The 18,886-nt window shown below is 36.0% G+C and overlaps 1 protein-coding gene across 1 annotated transcript; it reads right to left on the bottom strand.

The window, feature by feature from the left end:
- Nucleotides 1-9,010: 9,010 nt before the first annotated feature.
- Nucleotides 9,011-17,281, bottom strand: LOC128652054 (baculoviral IAP repeat-containing protein 5.1-like). The gene is made up of 4 exons (XM_053705004.1): nt 17,144-17,281; nt 14,370-14,479; nt 13,692-13,809; nt 9,011-9,127 (listed from the first exon to the last, which is right to left on the bottom strand). The coding sequence occupies exons 1-4, from the start codon at nt 17,279-17,281 to the stop codon at nt 9,011-9,013; spliced, it is 483 nt and encodes a 160-aa protein (XP_053560979.1).
- Between the last annotated feature and the right edge of the window lie 1,605 nt (nt 17,282-18,886).

Below are 18,886 nucleotides of genomic sequence, written 5' to 3'. Positions count from 1 at the left end.
CTATATAGATATTTGATGTCTAACCCAAGAGGTAAGATTGTAATAAATACATAATATTACTAAGTATAGTTAAATGACTCCACTAGAAAATTACATAGATTAACCTGGCATCCAATAACTAATTTTTTAAAAATATCAAGTTAAATGACCTACCATTTATAAATGTAATAATTGTAAAATATTTTCTAATAATGTTTTGAGATACCTAAGGAAGATACATGATCTTATACAATTCTTTTTACATTCAACAACACTGTCACTTTCATGTAATTGAACCACTTCACCTTATTAAATGTTAAAACAATCATAATATTAATACAGATCCTAAATATTTTTAATATATACTTTTTCAATATAAAAGCATTGAAGAATATGACTCCCCAATTAATGTTAAAAGATATATTTTAATATTCTCTGAAGATTTTTATTTTCTACTATTAATGCATTATTTTCTCTTATGCATGTGCTTGTCAAATAGCCAACTACCAGTCATGGGAGTCCAAGTTTTATTTATTTACAGATTATATTGATATATATTAGAATCTGTTAAAAATAAACATATATTTAATAGAAAATAATTAAATATTCCAGGAAGTCATCAGATGCCAATCTGAAATGACAAATAATAAAAATGGAACAAAGTTAATACACACGTTGTAAAATATTCATAAAATACATTTAAAATCATATGGTGTCTATGCTCTAACTTTGATCAACATTTTTTAAAGATAATCATTACATTGATTTTAAATTAATGAAATACATACACCATTATATTGTTGATTAAAAATTATATTTAAATATCAGAAATTAAAATTATACATAATAATGTATATCACATGTAAACAATATATGTATGCTGAACATAAATGTAATATTTCATGTCCATTCAAATACCTCTATATCAACTATAATATGTATTCCTTTTTCTGATTGTGATCCCTAAATATCTAATTAAGAACTAAATATGACTAATGTATGTAAGCTACTAATATTCTACAGTCTTCACTAGCATGCATTGGTACACCAACCTGGACAATGCATGGTCTTTGAAAGTCAATTCAGGGGTAAACAGTTGATCTTCAATAGGTGTCTTATTCATCAGTTCATTAAATAGAGGACTGGGAAATACCATCTAAAAAAGTAAAATCATCTAAGTGTCTGATTGTGATCCCTAAATATCTAATTAAGAACTAAATATGACTAATGTATGTAAGCTACTAATATTCTACAGTCTTCACTAGCATGCATTGGTACACCAACCTGGACAATGCATGGTCTTTGAAAGTCAATTCAGGGGTAAACAGTTGATCTTCAATAGGTGTCTTATTCAACAGTTCATTAAATAGAGGACTGGGAAATACCATCTAAAAAAGTAAAATCATCTAAGTGTCTGATTGTGATCCCTAAATATCTAATTAAGAACTAAATATGACTAATGGATGTAAGCTACTAATATTCTACAGTCTTCACTAGCATGCATTGGTACACCAACCTGGACAATGCATGGTCTTTGAAAGTCAATTCAGGGGTAAACAGTTGATCTTCAATAGGTGTCTTATTCATCAGTTCATTAAATAGAGGACTGGGAAATACCATCTAAAAAAGTAAAATCATCTAAGTGTCTGATTGTGATCCCTAAATATCTAATTAAGAACTAAATATGACTAATGTATGTAAGCTACTAATATTCTACAGTCTTCACTAGCATGCATTGGTACACCAACCTGGACAATGCATGGTCTTTGAAAGTCAATTCAGGGGTAAACAGTTGATCTTCAATAGGTGTATTATTCATCAGTTCATTAAATAGAGGACTGGGAAATACCATCTACAAAATAGAAAATCATCTAAGTGTCTCCAATAGGATGTCTCCACAGCCTTATTCTATCAAATAGTTTGCACTTACCATGTGAACATGTATTTGTATGGTTTTCAAGGTCAGCAGAATTGAAATATAATGCCAGACATGATCCCATTGGTATACTTCAATTTCAATCTTGGCTTTTTCCCCACTGTCAGTCTTGGAAATCTTCACTGTCAGGCTTCAAATTGTTCCCTTTCAGTCTTTAGATTAAGTCATCTCCCTAATGTAAGAAATTATATATAAAGATTTCATACAAGTGTGTGAATCAGTTCTGTACCCCTCTCCCACCCCCCATTTCATAATAAATATCTATCACTAGCTTACTAAGCCTGTGTATGAACCTGTGTTATTTTCTATCAAGTGTGAAGATGAGTCATATTGAGCAGAACAAACCTCTGTGTGACATTGAACCATAGTCATTCTAGAGTATCCCTTTCTGATTATGTACATTTTAAGTAATGTGTAAACAAAGTTATATTTTTAAAAATGTATGCCATATGATGTATTTGTGTACAAATCATGCCAGCAACAGTCCATACATTTCTACTTACCATCTGATGTCCTCTTTAAAAACCAGGTGGCAAAGACTCGCTATAGGACCCAATGCCCAGAGCATCACCTATATTATGAGAAATAAAGATTATTCTAACATTTGATCAATACTAACATGTTTGCACAATTCTCTACTTGTCATTTCCCTAGAGTTCACATCTATTGAAAATACTCCAGTGTAACTTCTATTATTTACCGTCTAAAGTGGCGGTTGATGACGTCTGCTCTGACATCAAGTCCCTCGTCCTGGAATTCCCCCTCTAGAACAGGATCATCCTCCTCATCTCTGAGGAGGTCTCTGTCCACCGGGACGGCCTGCAGCATCCCAGCCCGCTGTGCAATATTATGCAGGACGCTACAGGCTACAACGATCTTAGCCACCTTCTTTGGGTTGTACTGGAGTGCTCCTCCAGAACGGTCCAGGCACCTGAATCTCATCTTCAGGAGCCCGAACATCCTTTCAACCACCGCCCTGGTTCTCTTATGAGCCCTATTGTAGCGCTCCTCAGACACATCAGTTGGGCTACGCAAGGGGGTAATGAGCCAAGGCCGGCTCATGTACCCAGAATCACCTATAAATTTAGAACAGAACATAATTCAAACAGAATTCTTAAACTAGTATATTGTTGTATAAATATATTTTTTAACAACCATAATCCATATTAAAAGTTGTCAGAAACATAAAAAAAAAAAAAAAAATTTTATATATAAATCTGTATCTTGCCATTTCATCTAAGACATGCTACATATGCGTATTTCTCCTAAACCAAACCTTGTGTAAAATGCTAACTACATGGTTACATTGCATTCTCTATCTGAACACTTAAGGTAAGACATGCTACATATCTGCATTTCAATAAAACTAGACATTAGCAGAAAAATACAATGACAGGGTTAAATTGCATGAGATAATATCTTGCCTTTTCATCTAAGACATGCTACATATGCGTATTTCTCCTAAACCAAACCTTGTGTAAAATGCTAACTACATGTTTACATTGCATTCTCTATCTGAACACTTAAGGTAAGACATGCTACATATCTGCATTTCAATAAAACTAGACATTAGCAGAAAAAGACAATGACAGGGTTAAATTGCATGAGATAATATCTTGCCATTTCATCTAAGACATGCTACATATGCGTATTTCTCCTAAACCAAACCTTGTGTAAAATGCTAACTACATGTTTACATTGCATTCTCTATCTGAACACTTAAGGTAAGACATGCTACATATCTGCATTTCAATAAAACTAGACATTAGCAGAAAAAGACAATGACAGGGTTAAATTGCATGAGATAATATCTTGCCATTTCATCTAAGACATGCTACATATGCGTATTTCTCCTAAACCAAACCTTGTGTAAAATGCTAACTACATGGTTACATTGCATTCTCTATCTGAACACTTAAGGTAAGACATGCTACATATCTGCATTTCTATAAAACTAGACATTAGCGGAAAAAGACAATGACAGGGTTAAATTGCATGAGATAATATCTTGCCATTTCATCTAAGACATGCTACATATGCGTATTTCTACTAAACCAAACCTTGTGTAAAATGCTAACTACATGGTTACATTGCATTCTCTATATGAACACTTAAGGTAAGACATGCTACATATCTGCTTTTCAATAAAACTAGACATTAGCGTCGGTAAATAACAAATGGTTAAATTTAATCCTATAGCTGAACATGACGCTAACAGTTAAAAAATACAGGGGCAATTGTCAAAATAATTAACCATGTTGTGCACAAATACTCACCAACGAGATAACCAGGGGGCATTTGTCTTTCCTCAAACTGTCTCCACAGGGACGACAGAGAGAGGATGCGGGCATCATGACAAGCCCCTCCAAAATTCGCATACACATGCATAATCCTCATCCGTGCGTCACAAACATACTGCACGTTGAGGCTATGAAAATGTTTGCGATTTCTGAAGGGCAAGTCATCAATTGGAGCACGCAGCGCAATGTGGGTACAATCAATGGCTCCCAAGACATTGGGCAATTGAGCAATATCAAAGAATTCCCGCTTCAGGCGCCTCCAATCACCATCATTCTGTGGGAATCCTATGTATTGCTTACTGATACGTACCATGGCGTTCAGAAAGTTATCAAACACCCCAGAGAATGTACCTTGAGCCAGGCCATGCATGTACAGTTCTCCGGATTGAAAACTCCCTGAGGCCAGGACGTATAGACAGCTTAGCATCTTACTCATGGGGGGAACAGCAGTCCTTATTTGTATACGTGGCTCCAAATGAGGTTTAAGAAGCTCGTAAAGGCCAATGAGCTGTTCGCGATCGAGCCGATACTTATCAAAAACCTCAAAGTCACTCATGTTTTCCAAGGTGGGTCTCACCCTGTAGACACGAGGACCTCGAACCAGACGACCCCTTCGTCTCGGTCTGAGCCGCCGAGGCTACCTGATTCGACCAACAGCTAGTTCGCCAATAGCACCACCAGCAGCGTCTACCATGTCATCGTCATCCATCTTTCAAAACAGCGTAACAAGGTAAGCACTTGATCTGATGTGGATCACAAGTGATGCATTGGCCATGTTGTTTGGGGGATTTATAGTACAATTAGTCCAATGGTAGTGAGTTTGTAATGATTGCTAATTGTATTCACTTGTTTGTATGTGAGCGGCGCGAATGCTTTCACAGTGGGCGTTTATTTGTTGTTTGCTGAAATGTTAGTTTCAAACAATGATTCTCAATGTGAAAGTGTCAAATATCACACATACAGTGCATGTTTGTAATGTTTGTTCATATGCGTAATCAATATTTCTTAAACGCGATCTTATAGTAACAAGCACACGTCCAGGCTAACATGAATGAAAGTGCATAGTTGTGTATAATGTGCATCGAATGTGATCGATCAATGTTGCTGCAATATTGTTTTTAAACGATAAAGTAACAGCTGCCATCTGTAGTATTGTATATATAAGTGATTGCCGAGATGTCAATATTGTACGCGTCCCTTTAAAATCGCAATAATAATTCCGAACTTTCCGTCTGCCATCTGTAGTATTGTATATATAAGTGATTGCCGAGCTGTAAATATTGTATGCGTCCCATTCAAATCTCAATAATACTGAATAACTTCCGGCTGTCATCTGTAGTATTGTATATATAAGTGATTGCCGAGCTGTCAATATTGTATGCGTCCCATTCAAATGGCACTAATACTGAAGAACTTCCCGTCTGCCATCTGTAGTATTGTATATATAAGTGATTGCAGAGCTGTCAATATTGTATGCGTCCATTTCAAATGGAACTAATGCTGAATAACTTCCGGCTGTCATCTGTAGTATTATATATATAAGTGATTGCCGAGCTGTCAATATTGTATGCGTCCCATTAAAATGGCACTAATACTGAATAACTTCCGGCTGCCATCTGTAGTATTGGATATATAAGTGATTGCCGAGATGTCAATATTGTATGCGTCCCTTTCAAATCGCAATAATAATTCCGAACTTCCCGTCTGCCAGCTGTAGTATTGTATATATAAGTGATTGCCGAGCTGTCAATATTGTATGCGTCCCTTTCAAATGGCACTAATACTGAAGAACTTCCGGCTGTCATCTGTAGTATTGTATATATAAGTGATTGCCGAGCAGTCAATATTGTATGCGTCCCTTTAAAATCGCAATAATAATTCCGAACTTCCCGTCTGCCATCTGTAGTATTGTATATATAAGTGATTGCCGAGCTGTCAATATTGTATGCGTCCCATTCAAATCGCACTAATACTGAAGCACTTCCGGCTGTCATCTGTAGTATTGTATATATAAGTGATTGCCGAGATGTCAATATTGTATGCGTCCCATTAAAATGGCACTAATACTGAATAACTTCCGGCTGTCATCTGTAGTATTGTGTATATAAGTGATTGCCGAGATGTCAATATTGTATGCGTCCCTTTCAAATCGCACTAATACTGAAGAACTTCCGGCTGTCATTTGTAGTATTGTATATATAAGTGATTGCCGAGATGTCAATATTGTATGCGTCCAATTCAAATCGCACTAATACTGAATAACTTCCCGTCTGCCATCTGTAGTATTGTATATATAAGTGATTGCCGAGCTGTCAATATTGTATGCGTCCCATTCAAATCGCACTAATACTGAAGCACTTCCGGCTGTCATCTGTAGTATTGTATATATAAGTGATTGCCGAGATGTCAATATTGTACGCGTCCCTTTAAAAATCGCAATAATAATTGCGAACTTCCCGTCCGCCATCTGTAGTATTATATATATAAGTGATTGCCGAGCTGTCAATATTGTATGCGTCCCATTAAAATGGCACTAATACTGAATAACTTCCGGCTGTCATCTGTAGTATTGTATATATAAGTGATTGCCGAGCTGTCAATATTGTATGCGTCCCTTCCAAATGGCAATAATAATTCAGAACTTCCCGTCTGCCATCTGTAGTATTGTATATATAAGTGATTTTATATCTGACAATATTGTATGCGTCCCATAAAAATTGCACGAATACTGAATAACTTCCGGCTGCCATCTGTAGTATTGTATATATAATTGATTTGCGATCTGACAATATTTCTTAATTGTCCCATTGAAATCTCCATAATAATGCTGTTCAAAAGTGTGGTTTACGTATATGTTGTATTGTAGTATTGAGTGTTAAAGTTCCTAAAGGGGCGGTACAGTGGTGAATCTGTGATGTGTATGGTTGAATCTTGTAATGACGTCATGATATTATTAACCTGCCTATGTAGTTGTGAAATCCTCATTGTGTTGTTGTATTGTGCTACATTGTTATTGTGTGCTGAATAAAATCTAAATGTGTGCTTTGTGGTTGCGTGATGGGTGATGCGTGTTATGTACATGTACGTATATATTGTGATTGTGTCCCACATATGCTGACTTCTATATAGCGGTCTGGCATTGTTGTTCCTTCCCATAAAGTGACATCTGTAATCTGGTGTAATGATGTTCGTGTTGTACGTAATTCCTAATGGTTTCTGGTGATGGAATCATGATGTTAAAAGTACAGTAAAATCCATATGTTGTGTTTTGTGATTCCTAGAGAGAATGTAATGTGTTTTTCCCCCATCATTTGAATGCACATGTATGAGTGAATGTTAAACGTAATGTATGTGCATCCATGACTGATCATGTGTTAAGCATATGTAGATATGCTGTTGCTGCAAGCATATGAGTTGAATAACTGAAATGCAATAATAAAGGTAAATGAGAGATGTTTCCCATTGTGTAGTGTTTGTGAATCCACAAATGTGTATTGAATTTTATTTTAATTGTAAATGTAATTTTATTGAAATAATAATGTGTTACTAGTGATGGGGATTTGTAGTTGATGTAATCTAAAAGTGTTAAAAAGATTTATGGTGTGGTGAATATTTAATATTAAAAAACATAAGTCCACCATAGGGAAATAGTCATTTCTTGATCTATTTATCATAGCTGGGTCTAACGCATGAAATCATGTATTTTCTAGCGCTGGTATTTGGAGTTTTTCAGTCTACGCTATTTGCGTGCGTTAGGGAAATGAGGGTTTCGCGTGCACGAGCACGTCTTCCCAATAGAAGTCAATGGAGGCTCCAAAGATTTCTATTTTTTTTTTCTAAGACTGGTTTTCCTCGTAAAGTGAGTGACGTCATGATCTTGTGTGAAAAAGTAAATAAATCGTGTTCTTTTTGTAATAAATAAATATTTTGTGTATGTCATGTAGTGTATATTGTTTGTATGCATCGATGAGTGTATGTTTGTGATAATGTTATTCGTTAGATGTAGGTATATGAGGGTCTTTTCCCGTATGTCCATGTAAGTCAATGGGAAAATGGATTTGTGTGGATTTTTTTCAAACACCAGAGATCTCGCAACTTTAATCCTTTGTATTTTAACGAAAAAATAAAAAATAAAGATAGTGTTGTGTTTGTATGAGTGTAAGTGTACTTTGTGTAATATTTGTTTTGTGATTCGTGGATGTTTTTTTTTGCGGTATATGTTTACTACTGGGTCTGAGGTGGCGGTAGAAAGGTGAGCGTTAGGTGTATTTTGAGTGGCGGTAAATAAACTCTAAATACCGGAGTGCGTAAGAAACCCGCGTTAGGAGCCTCTAACGCTGGTTTTTACGGATAACGCCGAACTCTAAATCTAGGCCCAAGTAATTTAACATGCAACCTACTTACATAACACTGGCACAGACGGACACCATACTACAAAAACGGTTTATTTCTATAGAATTACATAGCTATGTATAAAAACAGACCATCATGGTTTAACAGACTTATAAATGCCAGCTATTTCATTGAACTCACAGTTTCAATAATTTGAATTTTTATATATTATTCCTGTGAAGTATTGAGGTATCCATTTACATGATAGCAGGAATTAAGTTGTCATTTTAGTGAATCTGTCTTTGTCTAGTTAGAGATGTCTATTTACTTATATTTATTTATTAACTAAGACAAGCAAAGGCATTAAGCACATAGTCACTTTGTCAGAAGTGCTTGGCTATCATTCCTAAATTTTATTATTTCAGTCCAGAGCAAAAAAACAAAAAACAAAAAAAAGTGCTTTCTAAAGATCCAGGTCAATAGAACAATTATGTTGACTTGAAAAGTAGTCCAACAAACTTTTCGTGACAGCAGCCATTTCATCTTCGACATAGCGCAGAACGTCATTTGAAAACTTACGCTAAGGGGAAAATAAAAATAAATGAAAATGTAAAAATACTACAGTTTAAGCAAATTACTTATTTACACCAACATTCAATTTTTTTAATTTTAAATTAAAGAGAGAGTCAGAAGGAATACAATTCTACTTCTTGGATCATCATTGATTGATTCATTTGTTTTTGGGTGGGGGTTCTACACAAACAATTTTAAGAGGTATTTTTGTCACATTTCCCCACTATATGCAAAAATAGTTTGGTATTCAATTTCAGAGCACATTAAATGCAAGAGATGGAATACTTCCCTGTCATAGTTGCCAACATACGGAAATAAAAAAATCTAGACACACTCATTTAGGTTTTAAAATAGCTCTGCCTACTCTAACCCACCGCAAAACAAGCACATACAATTCTAGTAGTAAATTAACCCATACTGAGTGCAAATCACACAACTAACTAAACTTATATTATCATATTTACTTTGTTATCTTTGTATTCTTTACGGGGGGGGGGGGAAGAGAAATGTACATATATCTTAATCAGCAGAAATGCACTACTGGGATCTAGCTGGTGATTGGTGGCTACAATCATGCCTATTGTCACTGGCTCACTACCAGTAGTTCACTGCTGCTCTAGAGCCAAAATTAACCTGCAGTGTAACCTAGGTTCCAAAATGATGGCACCCATAATTCGAGGGAAGTGCATGAAAATGTATTTGTTTAATCCCTTTGCAAGGGTTAAAACAGTGTTAAGCAATAATAAAGTGTGCCAGTGTAGTGCTCTTTACACTATCAGCTTAAATCATCAAGCTCCATTGTTAACCTTTCAGCATCTGTATAGCAGGACACCACAATGCACCAGAGCGCATATAACTTTTTTTTATGGAGTTACTAAACCACTACTGAAAGTTTTACAAGTAGGTAACATTTTGATCTTTGCTGCTGCAGTGATAGACAAATACAAAGGCTGGTTGCTGGCAGTAGGTTGTTAGTATTATCCCAGTAAGTCTGGATCGTTTGTATAGTCTATGCATTCCAGTCCCAGCAGATGAAGTCTGATGTCAACCCTGCTATGAAAAGCCACAGTATATACATAGGGGTAATAATGTTCTAAACTGTGCATAATGTCTTGCTCCCTCACCCTTTGGTATGATATATCACATCTTATGGCTAGGGTTGCCAGGTGTCTGCCGCAAAAATACCAGACAGATAAACAGGAGAGAGGAGGCAAGAAAATGGGTTAATATATATACACTCTTGCTATGTAAGTGCAACTTTGCACAGTTTACCTCATGGTGGAGGGTTAACCTGACTGGCTCCTACAATCTGGCAGGCTGTAAATCTCACTCCCAGTCCCTTGCATGTTTCCGAGGCAGAGAGCCCCCGTGCTCAACTACAGCATTACATGACTGACATCTAATGTCATCCAGCAGGGTCAGAAAGTGGCTGTGCTCAGCTACTCCAGACATATGAATGTCCGATATTTTTCTAAATATAATACCGGACAGCAAATGAAAATACCGGACACCTGGCAACCCTACTTATGGCCCCCTTACCTGAAACTTGTCTACACACAAATTCAGTGTAACAGTAAACTACAGATACCTGCCATCACTAATACAGCAATAATAAACAAACCCAGCAACCTTCTGGGGTTGGAGTACGGCACTACACACATTAATAAACTACAAATACAGACGGACTAAACATGGGACAGGAAGCCCAGAATATGGCCAAGTTGGATATTATGGCTCTCAGGTCGCATCTGCCCTTGTTAGTACATAAAAAGAAAATAAATGAGTATTTATACCAAACCTTTTAAGTATGAGGAGTAGTAGAAACAGGTATAAGTTATTACAATTTTATTTTAAAGTGGTAACTTTAACATCAGTAACTGGCACTACTGCTAAAAAAAAAAAAAAAAAATATGTATCGGAGTGCCTCCGATTTAAAAAAGGGACAGTAAACACCTTGAGATTTTTAAATAAAATATGTTTATTTATGCAAAATAAAACTACTTTGCAATATACTTTCAGTATATATTTTGCCCTTGTCATGCAAGCTAACTCTGAAATGTGTGGATCTTTATGAGTGCTGAATAGGCAACCTGCAGACTTCTACTAATCTGTCCTTAACTGGTTTATGGAGAGAACGGTTAAAAAAAATTGCACTTTAGACAACAAGGCTAACCACCATCATAATGTTTGTATAAACACTCAAGCCTGGATTGGTTCTCCCAAACAAAGTAAATTGTGGGCAGTGTTCGAATATTGAAAATCAATTGCAGCAAATATGTTAATTTCTTTTAAAAATGCTTAAGCATGTCTGATGATATGTAGCAAAACAACCAATGTCTTGTATTTAAAATATGTTTTCTGTCTCTATAATTCCTTAGTGACAGATGTGGTTTATTAATGAGAATCCAGAGTAAACAACCATATTTTATTTCCACATTCTAATTTTATAACAGCAGTAGTATTTTCCCCCATGTTAAATTTCTGTACATTTTCTCTGATAAAGTGTGCCCTTTTTGCGTTAAAGGGATAGTCTAGTCAAAAATATAACTGATGATTCAGATAGAAGGTTGTTTAAAAATGCATGCTCTAATTTACTCCTATCAAATTTTCTTTATTCTCTTGGCATGTTTGAGAAAGCAAGAATATAAGCTTAGGAGCCTGCCAATTTTTGGTTCAGTAGCTGGGTAGCGCTTGCCGATTGGTGGCTACACATTTTATACGAAAAGAATAAAAACAATACCATACTTTTTTTAAAAATTTTTGCTAAAACACTATTGAAAGATTCACAAGTAGGTGATATTTTAGGGAGGTAGTGATTATTGATCTTGGCTGCTGTAGTGATTGTGGGCAGTGGGTTAAAAGACTCAGAAATACCTTAGGAAATCATGCTTTTCTTGTTCTGGGATTTGAATTCACAGAACATGCCAAAAAATAGTAAATCCAGATTTACTAAGCCCCAGCCAAGCAAGGTTGTGCTACACTATTGAAAGGCCTTGCTTCTTCACCCCTTGCCTATTACCCTTCCTGGTATTATATATCACATTTCATAGCTTTACCCAACACCTGTCTTCACACTGCTAAACTTCATTGCAACAGAAGATCACAGATAAAGAAAAATACAGAAAACATACTGTAAGCATAGAGAATGGTAAAGACAATAGAATAAAACCATAAGCCACAGTGACCTGTGTGGGGAGTACTGCACACAATCCTAATAAACTAAATACAGATTAAAATTAACATGGGGCAGACTTAAAGGGCCATGATGCCCAAATGTTGAAACACTTGAAAGTGATGCAGCATAGCAGACATCCCAACTCTTCCTGAAGTTCAGGGAGTCTCCCCGATGCCAGCAAATGGAATGCAATCTCCCTGAAACTCCAAGTACCATGATCCAATGTGGCCCAAATCCGGAAAAGTGTTTCTTTAAGGAATGCCTTTAGTTGCTGGGACGTTATAGAACCCTCAAAGCATGCATCAGTAATCAAAAAGCCCCCACTGATTTTAATAAAATAAAACACAAATACTACCTTATTTACTGCACGTAATTAAACTTTATATTCTAAAATATTTAAGCATTCAACAAGCGTACAACAATCACTGGAAAATAGGGTTTATTGTACGTGGTTGTGCTACTTTTTATTTTAATGTGACTTTAGTGGGAAGCTATTTTATCGATAAGTCTATCTTATATAGGGTTTCAAGGTGTCCAATATATCTGGGAAAGGGGGGTGGCAGTGCAGTAGCGGGTGAAGCCACCTCCCTGAAATTAGTTTTTGCAGGTTGGGATGTCTGGCATAACACCTGAACATCTCTATGTAAAAAAGAGATATTTTACCTAAAAAATTCCTCAGTAGCCACATCCCATTGTAAAGGACTTCTAAGCAGCAAATCAGTATGTCTGTCCCAGGACAGCTAAGGGAGTGAGCTTACGTGCACACTCATCTTATTTCCCAATTCAGTTTGACGTTTACTATGAAATCTCATGAGATCACAGTAAAAGAGTTCATGACCTCAGCACTGCTGATTGGCTGCTGTTCATTTCTTCATTTTTTTATTTTTTTTGTTACCTACAGTTGGGCAGCAGCTGAATTATAACTTTTTACACAGAACTTACTCTGCTGAGCTGAGGACATTGTGAGGTAAAATATCTTCCTTTTTACATAGAGATGCTCAGGTGATATTTTCCGGTCAGCTTTTTACAGTTATACTGCATCAGTTTCAAGTGATTTAGCATATGAGTATTATGTATTATGACTTAATAAAACAAAACACAGGACTGTCCCAGGAAAATATGGGGCAATTGGCAACTAGGCGTATTCACCATTACATTATTTTGGTTGGGTGAAAAGGTTTGTTAACCGTCTAGATACCCACCTGCAATGCATGAATTGGCACATTGTCTTTAGGAAGAGATTGAAAGCTCCCAATATGTCTTACTGCAAGATGTATTTACAGAACATAGGAAAAAGTGTGAATGGCATAGAAGCCGCATTTATTCATAATAAAAAAAATATAAATTAAAAAAAAACAAAAAAACAAAACAAAACAAAAAACACACAGCAACTTACATAGAAACATTTGACTCTGTCCAGTTCGAGACGCAGGCATTCTTCCATTGTTAAATCATCAAAACTCTTTGAGAGGGAGAGGAAGCCACAGTTTGCAGAACGTTTGAAATGCTCGGTCCTACAATGGTTTAAAAAAGGAGAAAGAAATGGATAGATGACAGAAATGTATTCTTGTGTTTACAGCAACGCACAAGAATCAGGATTTGCACAGATTTTAGTGAGTTGCTATTGCACAAGAATAAATGCAGCAACGAAAAATACCCGAGTGGCACAAAGCCACCTTCCGCCGCATTTGAAGGTGAACAAAACATCCAAATGCACAGATCTATTTTTAACAGTTATACACTGTAGAAGCATTGCTGCCACACAGGGCTCAAAAGCATAGTTGCAAATCTAGTGCAACACAGCTCTCCAGAAATGTGCAACACTCATATACATTCAGTATAACTCATCAGAATTTAAATGGATTCAAACTCCAATTTTGTATTGTGCAATTCAGAAAGAACATATCATTTTAATCAACTTTCCAATTCACTTGTATTATCCAATTGTCTTTGTTCTATTGGTATCCTTTGTGGAAAATCATACCTAGAGCCTTAGGAGCAGCTAAGCACCATTGGGAGCTAGCTGCAGATATATAGATCTAGATACACAAACTGCTTTTTCAGTTGTACTCACCAAGGGTCATCATCTGGTTCCCAGCCCTCTAACTCTTTTAAGCAGAAGAAACAGCAAGCTATGTCTGGCTCATTCTCAGAAGGACAGTGCACAAAACCAGCTTTAGCCATCTAAAAAAGTGCATCAAACCAGTGTTAGAAAAGCAATTACCACTAGTTATCTCAACTAATATTTAAAGAGATATAAAACCAAAACAATTTACATTTATGATTCAGATAGAGCAGAGGGGTTTTTAAAACTTGTCTTCAGGCCTCCCTAACAGGCCAGATTTTCAGGATAATTGGACTGGAGCCAGGGCCAGCTCAAGAAATTGTGCTGCCTGGATCCGAGAACGCAATGACTCCCCCTCCAGTAGTAACATTATTGATTAGTATATCAACCTACTAGCCTGGTCACTGTCCTTACCAAGGCTGCCTACCTGCATGCCACCAATACTTATGCACAATTGTGCAATAAGTGGGAAGGAAGTTGCACTTTTCCCACCTTTAATGTCACCCTTGACCGATTTTGTGTCTTTGTACATAATGGTCTGAGTCTGACAGTGGCTAAGTAACTGAAGTGCTGCCCCTTGTCAAGTGCTGCCTGGGTCCCTTGGACCCACTTGGTCCCATGGTTGAGCCGGCCCTGACTGGAGCACAATTGAAATAATCACTTGATTACTAAACAAGGATGTTAAACTGTTCTCACCCAAAGTAATCTTGAAAACCTGTTATGTTTTGGAGGCATGAGGACTGGTTTGAAAAACCTTGAGGTAGAGTATGCAATTTTAAATAAAAAAAAAAAAAAAAAAAAAAAAAAAACTTTCCCCAATTTACTTCTATTGACAAGTTTCCTTTGTTCTCTTGGTACCATTTATTGAAAAGTATACCTAGGTAGCCTAAGAAGCTGGAAGCTAGCTGCTGATTGGTGGCTGAACATACATACCTTGTCATTAGCTTATGGATGTGTTTAGCTAGCTCCCAGGAGTACATTGTTGCTCCTTCAAGAAAGGATGCCAAAAAAATAAAGCAAAATGTATAGAAGTAGTAAATTGTAAAGTTGTTTAAAAATCTATGCTCTGTCTGAATCATGAAAGAAATTTGGGGTGTTAGGTTCGTTTTTTTTACTTTCATTACTTATTTTTGTGCCCTTTTTCTTTAAATTAAATAGTTATAGTTTTTTTAAACTCCATTGAGTTTCTATAAAGTAATGGGTGCTGCCATGTCAAAACTTAGAGACAGTAAAGTCCAATTTAAAGGGGTAGTAAACCTAGAACCTATATAAAATTATATTAGTGCTAGCTTTATGTAACATGATATTGTCGCTGGAATTTTTATTTTAAAAAAAAAAAAAAAAAAAGAGGTTTTCAGACCCGCCCTCTGTGCTCTACTGAGCGGGTCTGGTTTTAAATGAGCGCATCAGGGCAGCTGTCTAGTCAAAGCCCGATCGCTCCATTACAATCAGTGTGGCTCACTCCCTCTGTCAGACAGAGCGGGAGCGAGCTACATTGAGTGTAATGGCACATTCAGGCCGGGCTGTGACTAGACAGCTGCCCAGTAGAGCACAGAGGGCGGGTCTGAAAAACCCTCTTTAATAAAAAATTCCAGCGGCATTATTATGTTACATAAAGCTAGTACTAATATAATGTTATATAATTCTGCACTATGTGCAGAATTATTTAACGTTTCCTAGGTTTACTGCCCCTTTAAACATTAATGATTCAGAAAAAGGATGCAATGTTAAACAGCTTTCTAACTTACTTTTATTATTAATTTTGCTTAATTCTCATGGTATCCTGTTTTAAAGAGTAATCCTAGAGTAAAGGGACATAAAACAAGTTGGGATAGAGACAAAATATAATATGTACTTTAATAACTTTTTCTGCAAATTTATACTGCAGTGCCTCGCCATTAACCCTTTTTTTAAGTTTCAGAATTGTACAGCTCTAACTCCCCCCACACAATTCCTTCTATGGCTGTATCTATATCCACCTTAGCTTTGGTAGAATGCACGACTTTAACACTCTGCTGGGGCATGCCTAGAAGCAAATAAGTTGCTGTGAACTCAGTTGAAGTACAATACCTGTGTTTCTAATGGTAAACACTGATAAGGGGGGGGGGAATAAATAAATATATATATATATATATATATATATATATACATATATATATACACACACACATATACACACACACACAGCTATACAGCTGACAAGAAAGAAACAAAGGGGGGGGGGGGGGAATATTAGTATCTTTATCAACCAAGGCTCCTAGATGTAAAGGTTTTCAAAATAAATCATTTAGATCACACACCAAGTGAACAATTAAAACGTATTGGCAATGGGATAATGTAGGAGCTATTTTAAAACTATAAATTTATAGCACTGAGCCAGTGTTCCCTCTAAGGCCAGTTTTGTATGCGGCACAGCAGTAAAACAGTTACTAAGAGAACTTTACCATACAGTCTGCATTGTTTAGTGTTTGCTAATTGCAGGGTGCAGTTCCCTAATTAACTGTTTCACTGCTGGGCCGTACACAAAACTGGCCTTAGAGGGAATGCAGGCACTGACCCATACAGTCTTTCGCACTATTTTTTTTTCAGACTATTTTTTTTAAATTCTCTTACATAACATTGTTATGTTCAGATGTCATATATATTTACTTTTCTGCAAATTCATAAACGCACAGCTTGTTAACCTGAAAATGTCACCTTGTCTCAGGTTAGTGCACGTTTCACTACAAAAATTGTACATTAGAACAGAAAGCTGCAAATAAACATAAGTCATAAATACTTACATTTTCAGGGGTACACTTGCAGTTTTCAGTGAATGGCCAATCTGAAAATGTTTTTAGCCGGTTGTTATAATCATACATATGGACATATTTTTGTATATGTTGGCATGCCAATGAAAACCTATCCTTAACAGACTGCATGAAGGCACAAAAAAAAGAAAGACAAAACACTTTCCCTACTATATCAAATAAAACAAAATCACTTTCCTTACAAAGCACAGACCTTTTCACCCTACAATCTGATATATAAATCTTATAGAGTGAAGCAATCAATCAAACACAGCTGACTCTACTGCTACCAATAAGGAAAGAATATTGGCCCTTCCTCTTATAAACGCTGCACCCACAGACCACTGGGAAATTGTACTCCCCCCCCTTGTCTCTCTTGATAGTAACTTTTCTTCTCTGATTAGTTAACTACAGTAATATTTCCAAACCCTCTGTGTATATTTTATATATGTATACCTATATATATCTATATATATCTAATCTATATCTTTATCTATCAATCTATAGTATATAATACAATTATCATAATCTTTTTTTGTTTTATTTATTTATGGGTTTATATTTCTGTAGAAAGCACAAATCCATATTAACCCCTTGACTGGCACACACATATAATACTAACTAAACTGATTTACAGTTTTGCACTGAATTAAATTTAATACAACCAAGTAAAAGTAATTCTCTTGTGACCCATCTAGAAATAATGCAAAAAAGAAATCAGCAGATTTAATAATTCTATTTTCTAACTGGGAAAAAGTCTATTGTTTTTAAAACACTTACACACACAATATGACTTTAAAAACTCTATCTAGGGGAGTCAAAAAGGCATAGTCTTAAAGGGACATAAAACCCAAATGTTTTTTTATAAACAACTTTCCAATTTACTTCTATCAAACTTGCTTCATTTTCATGGTGTCTTTGTTGAAGGAGCAGCAATGCACTACTGGAAGTTAGCTGAACACAGGTGAGTCAATGATAAGAGACATATATGTGCAGCTACCAATTAGCAGCTAGCTCTCAGTAGTGCATTGCTGCTCCTAAGCCTACCTAGGTATGCATTTAAACAGAGGATATCAAAAGAACAAAGTGAATCCAATGATAGGCATAAATTGGAAAGTTGTTTAAAATTGTATGCAGTATCTGAATCATGAAAGAAAAAAAAATTGGGTTTTATGTCCCTTTAAGCTCTTTTGGATATATTAAAGGGATAGAAAGGTAAAAAATGAAATAGAAATGGAAGCATTGTTGCAATATACTTCCATTAGTAAAAATGCTCCTAGCAAACATTATTACTGCTTTTCAGTAAAATACGCACGTATGCTTTGAGGGCCCGTGCACCAGTAGTCAAACGCATCCCCCTCTCAGAGAGTCAGCAATACACACCACCGCCAGCTCTCTGAACTTGAATGCTGATGCACAGGTCCTCACAGCATATGCGCATATGCAACTGGAGAACGGTAATAACCTTTATAGAAGCATTTTGGCCAAGGGAAGTACATTGCAAAAATGCTTTTACTAAAAAATGAACTGCACCCACATATATATATATTAATTGTAACCTTTCTATTATTTTAATTATAATGATGGTATAAACGTATATAAGATCTCAGCTCCATGAACAGGATTCATAAAATAACACAGAAACGTAAAGGAACAATAAACTGTTGGGCACAACTACAATTGTATAATTACTACTGTTTTTTCTCCTTTGTCTGAGGCTCTCTTCAGAACTGTTCT

The sequence above is a fragment of the Bombina bombina genome, chromosome 3, assembly GCF_027579735.1.
Source record: "Bombina bombina isolate aBomBom1 chromosome 3, aBomBom1.pri, whole genome shotgun sequence".
Lineage (NCBI taxonomy): Eukaryota > Metazoa > Chordata > Amphibia > Anura > Bombinatoridae > Bombina > Bombina bombina.
The sequence above is the reverse complement of the archived record's forward strand: the minus strand, read 5'-3'. Positions and strand labels throughout refer to the sequence as shown.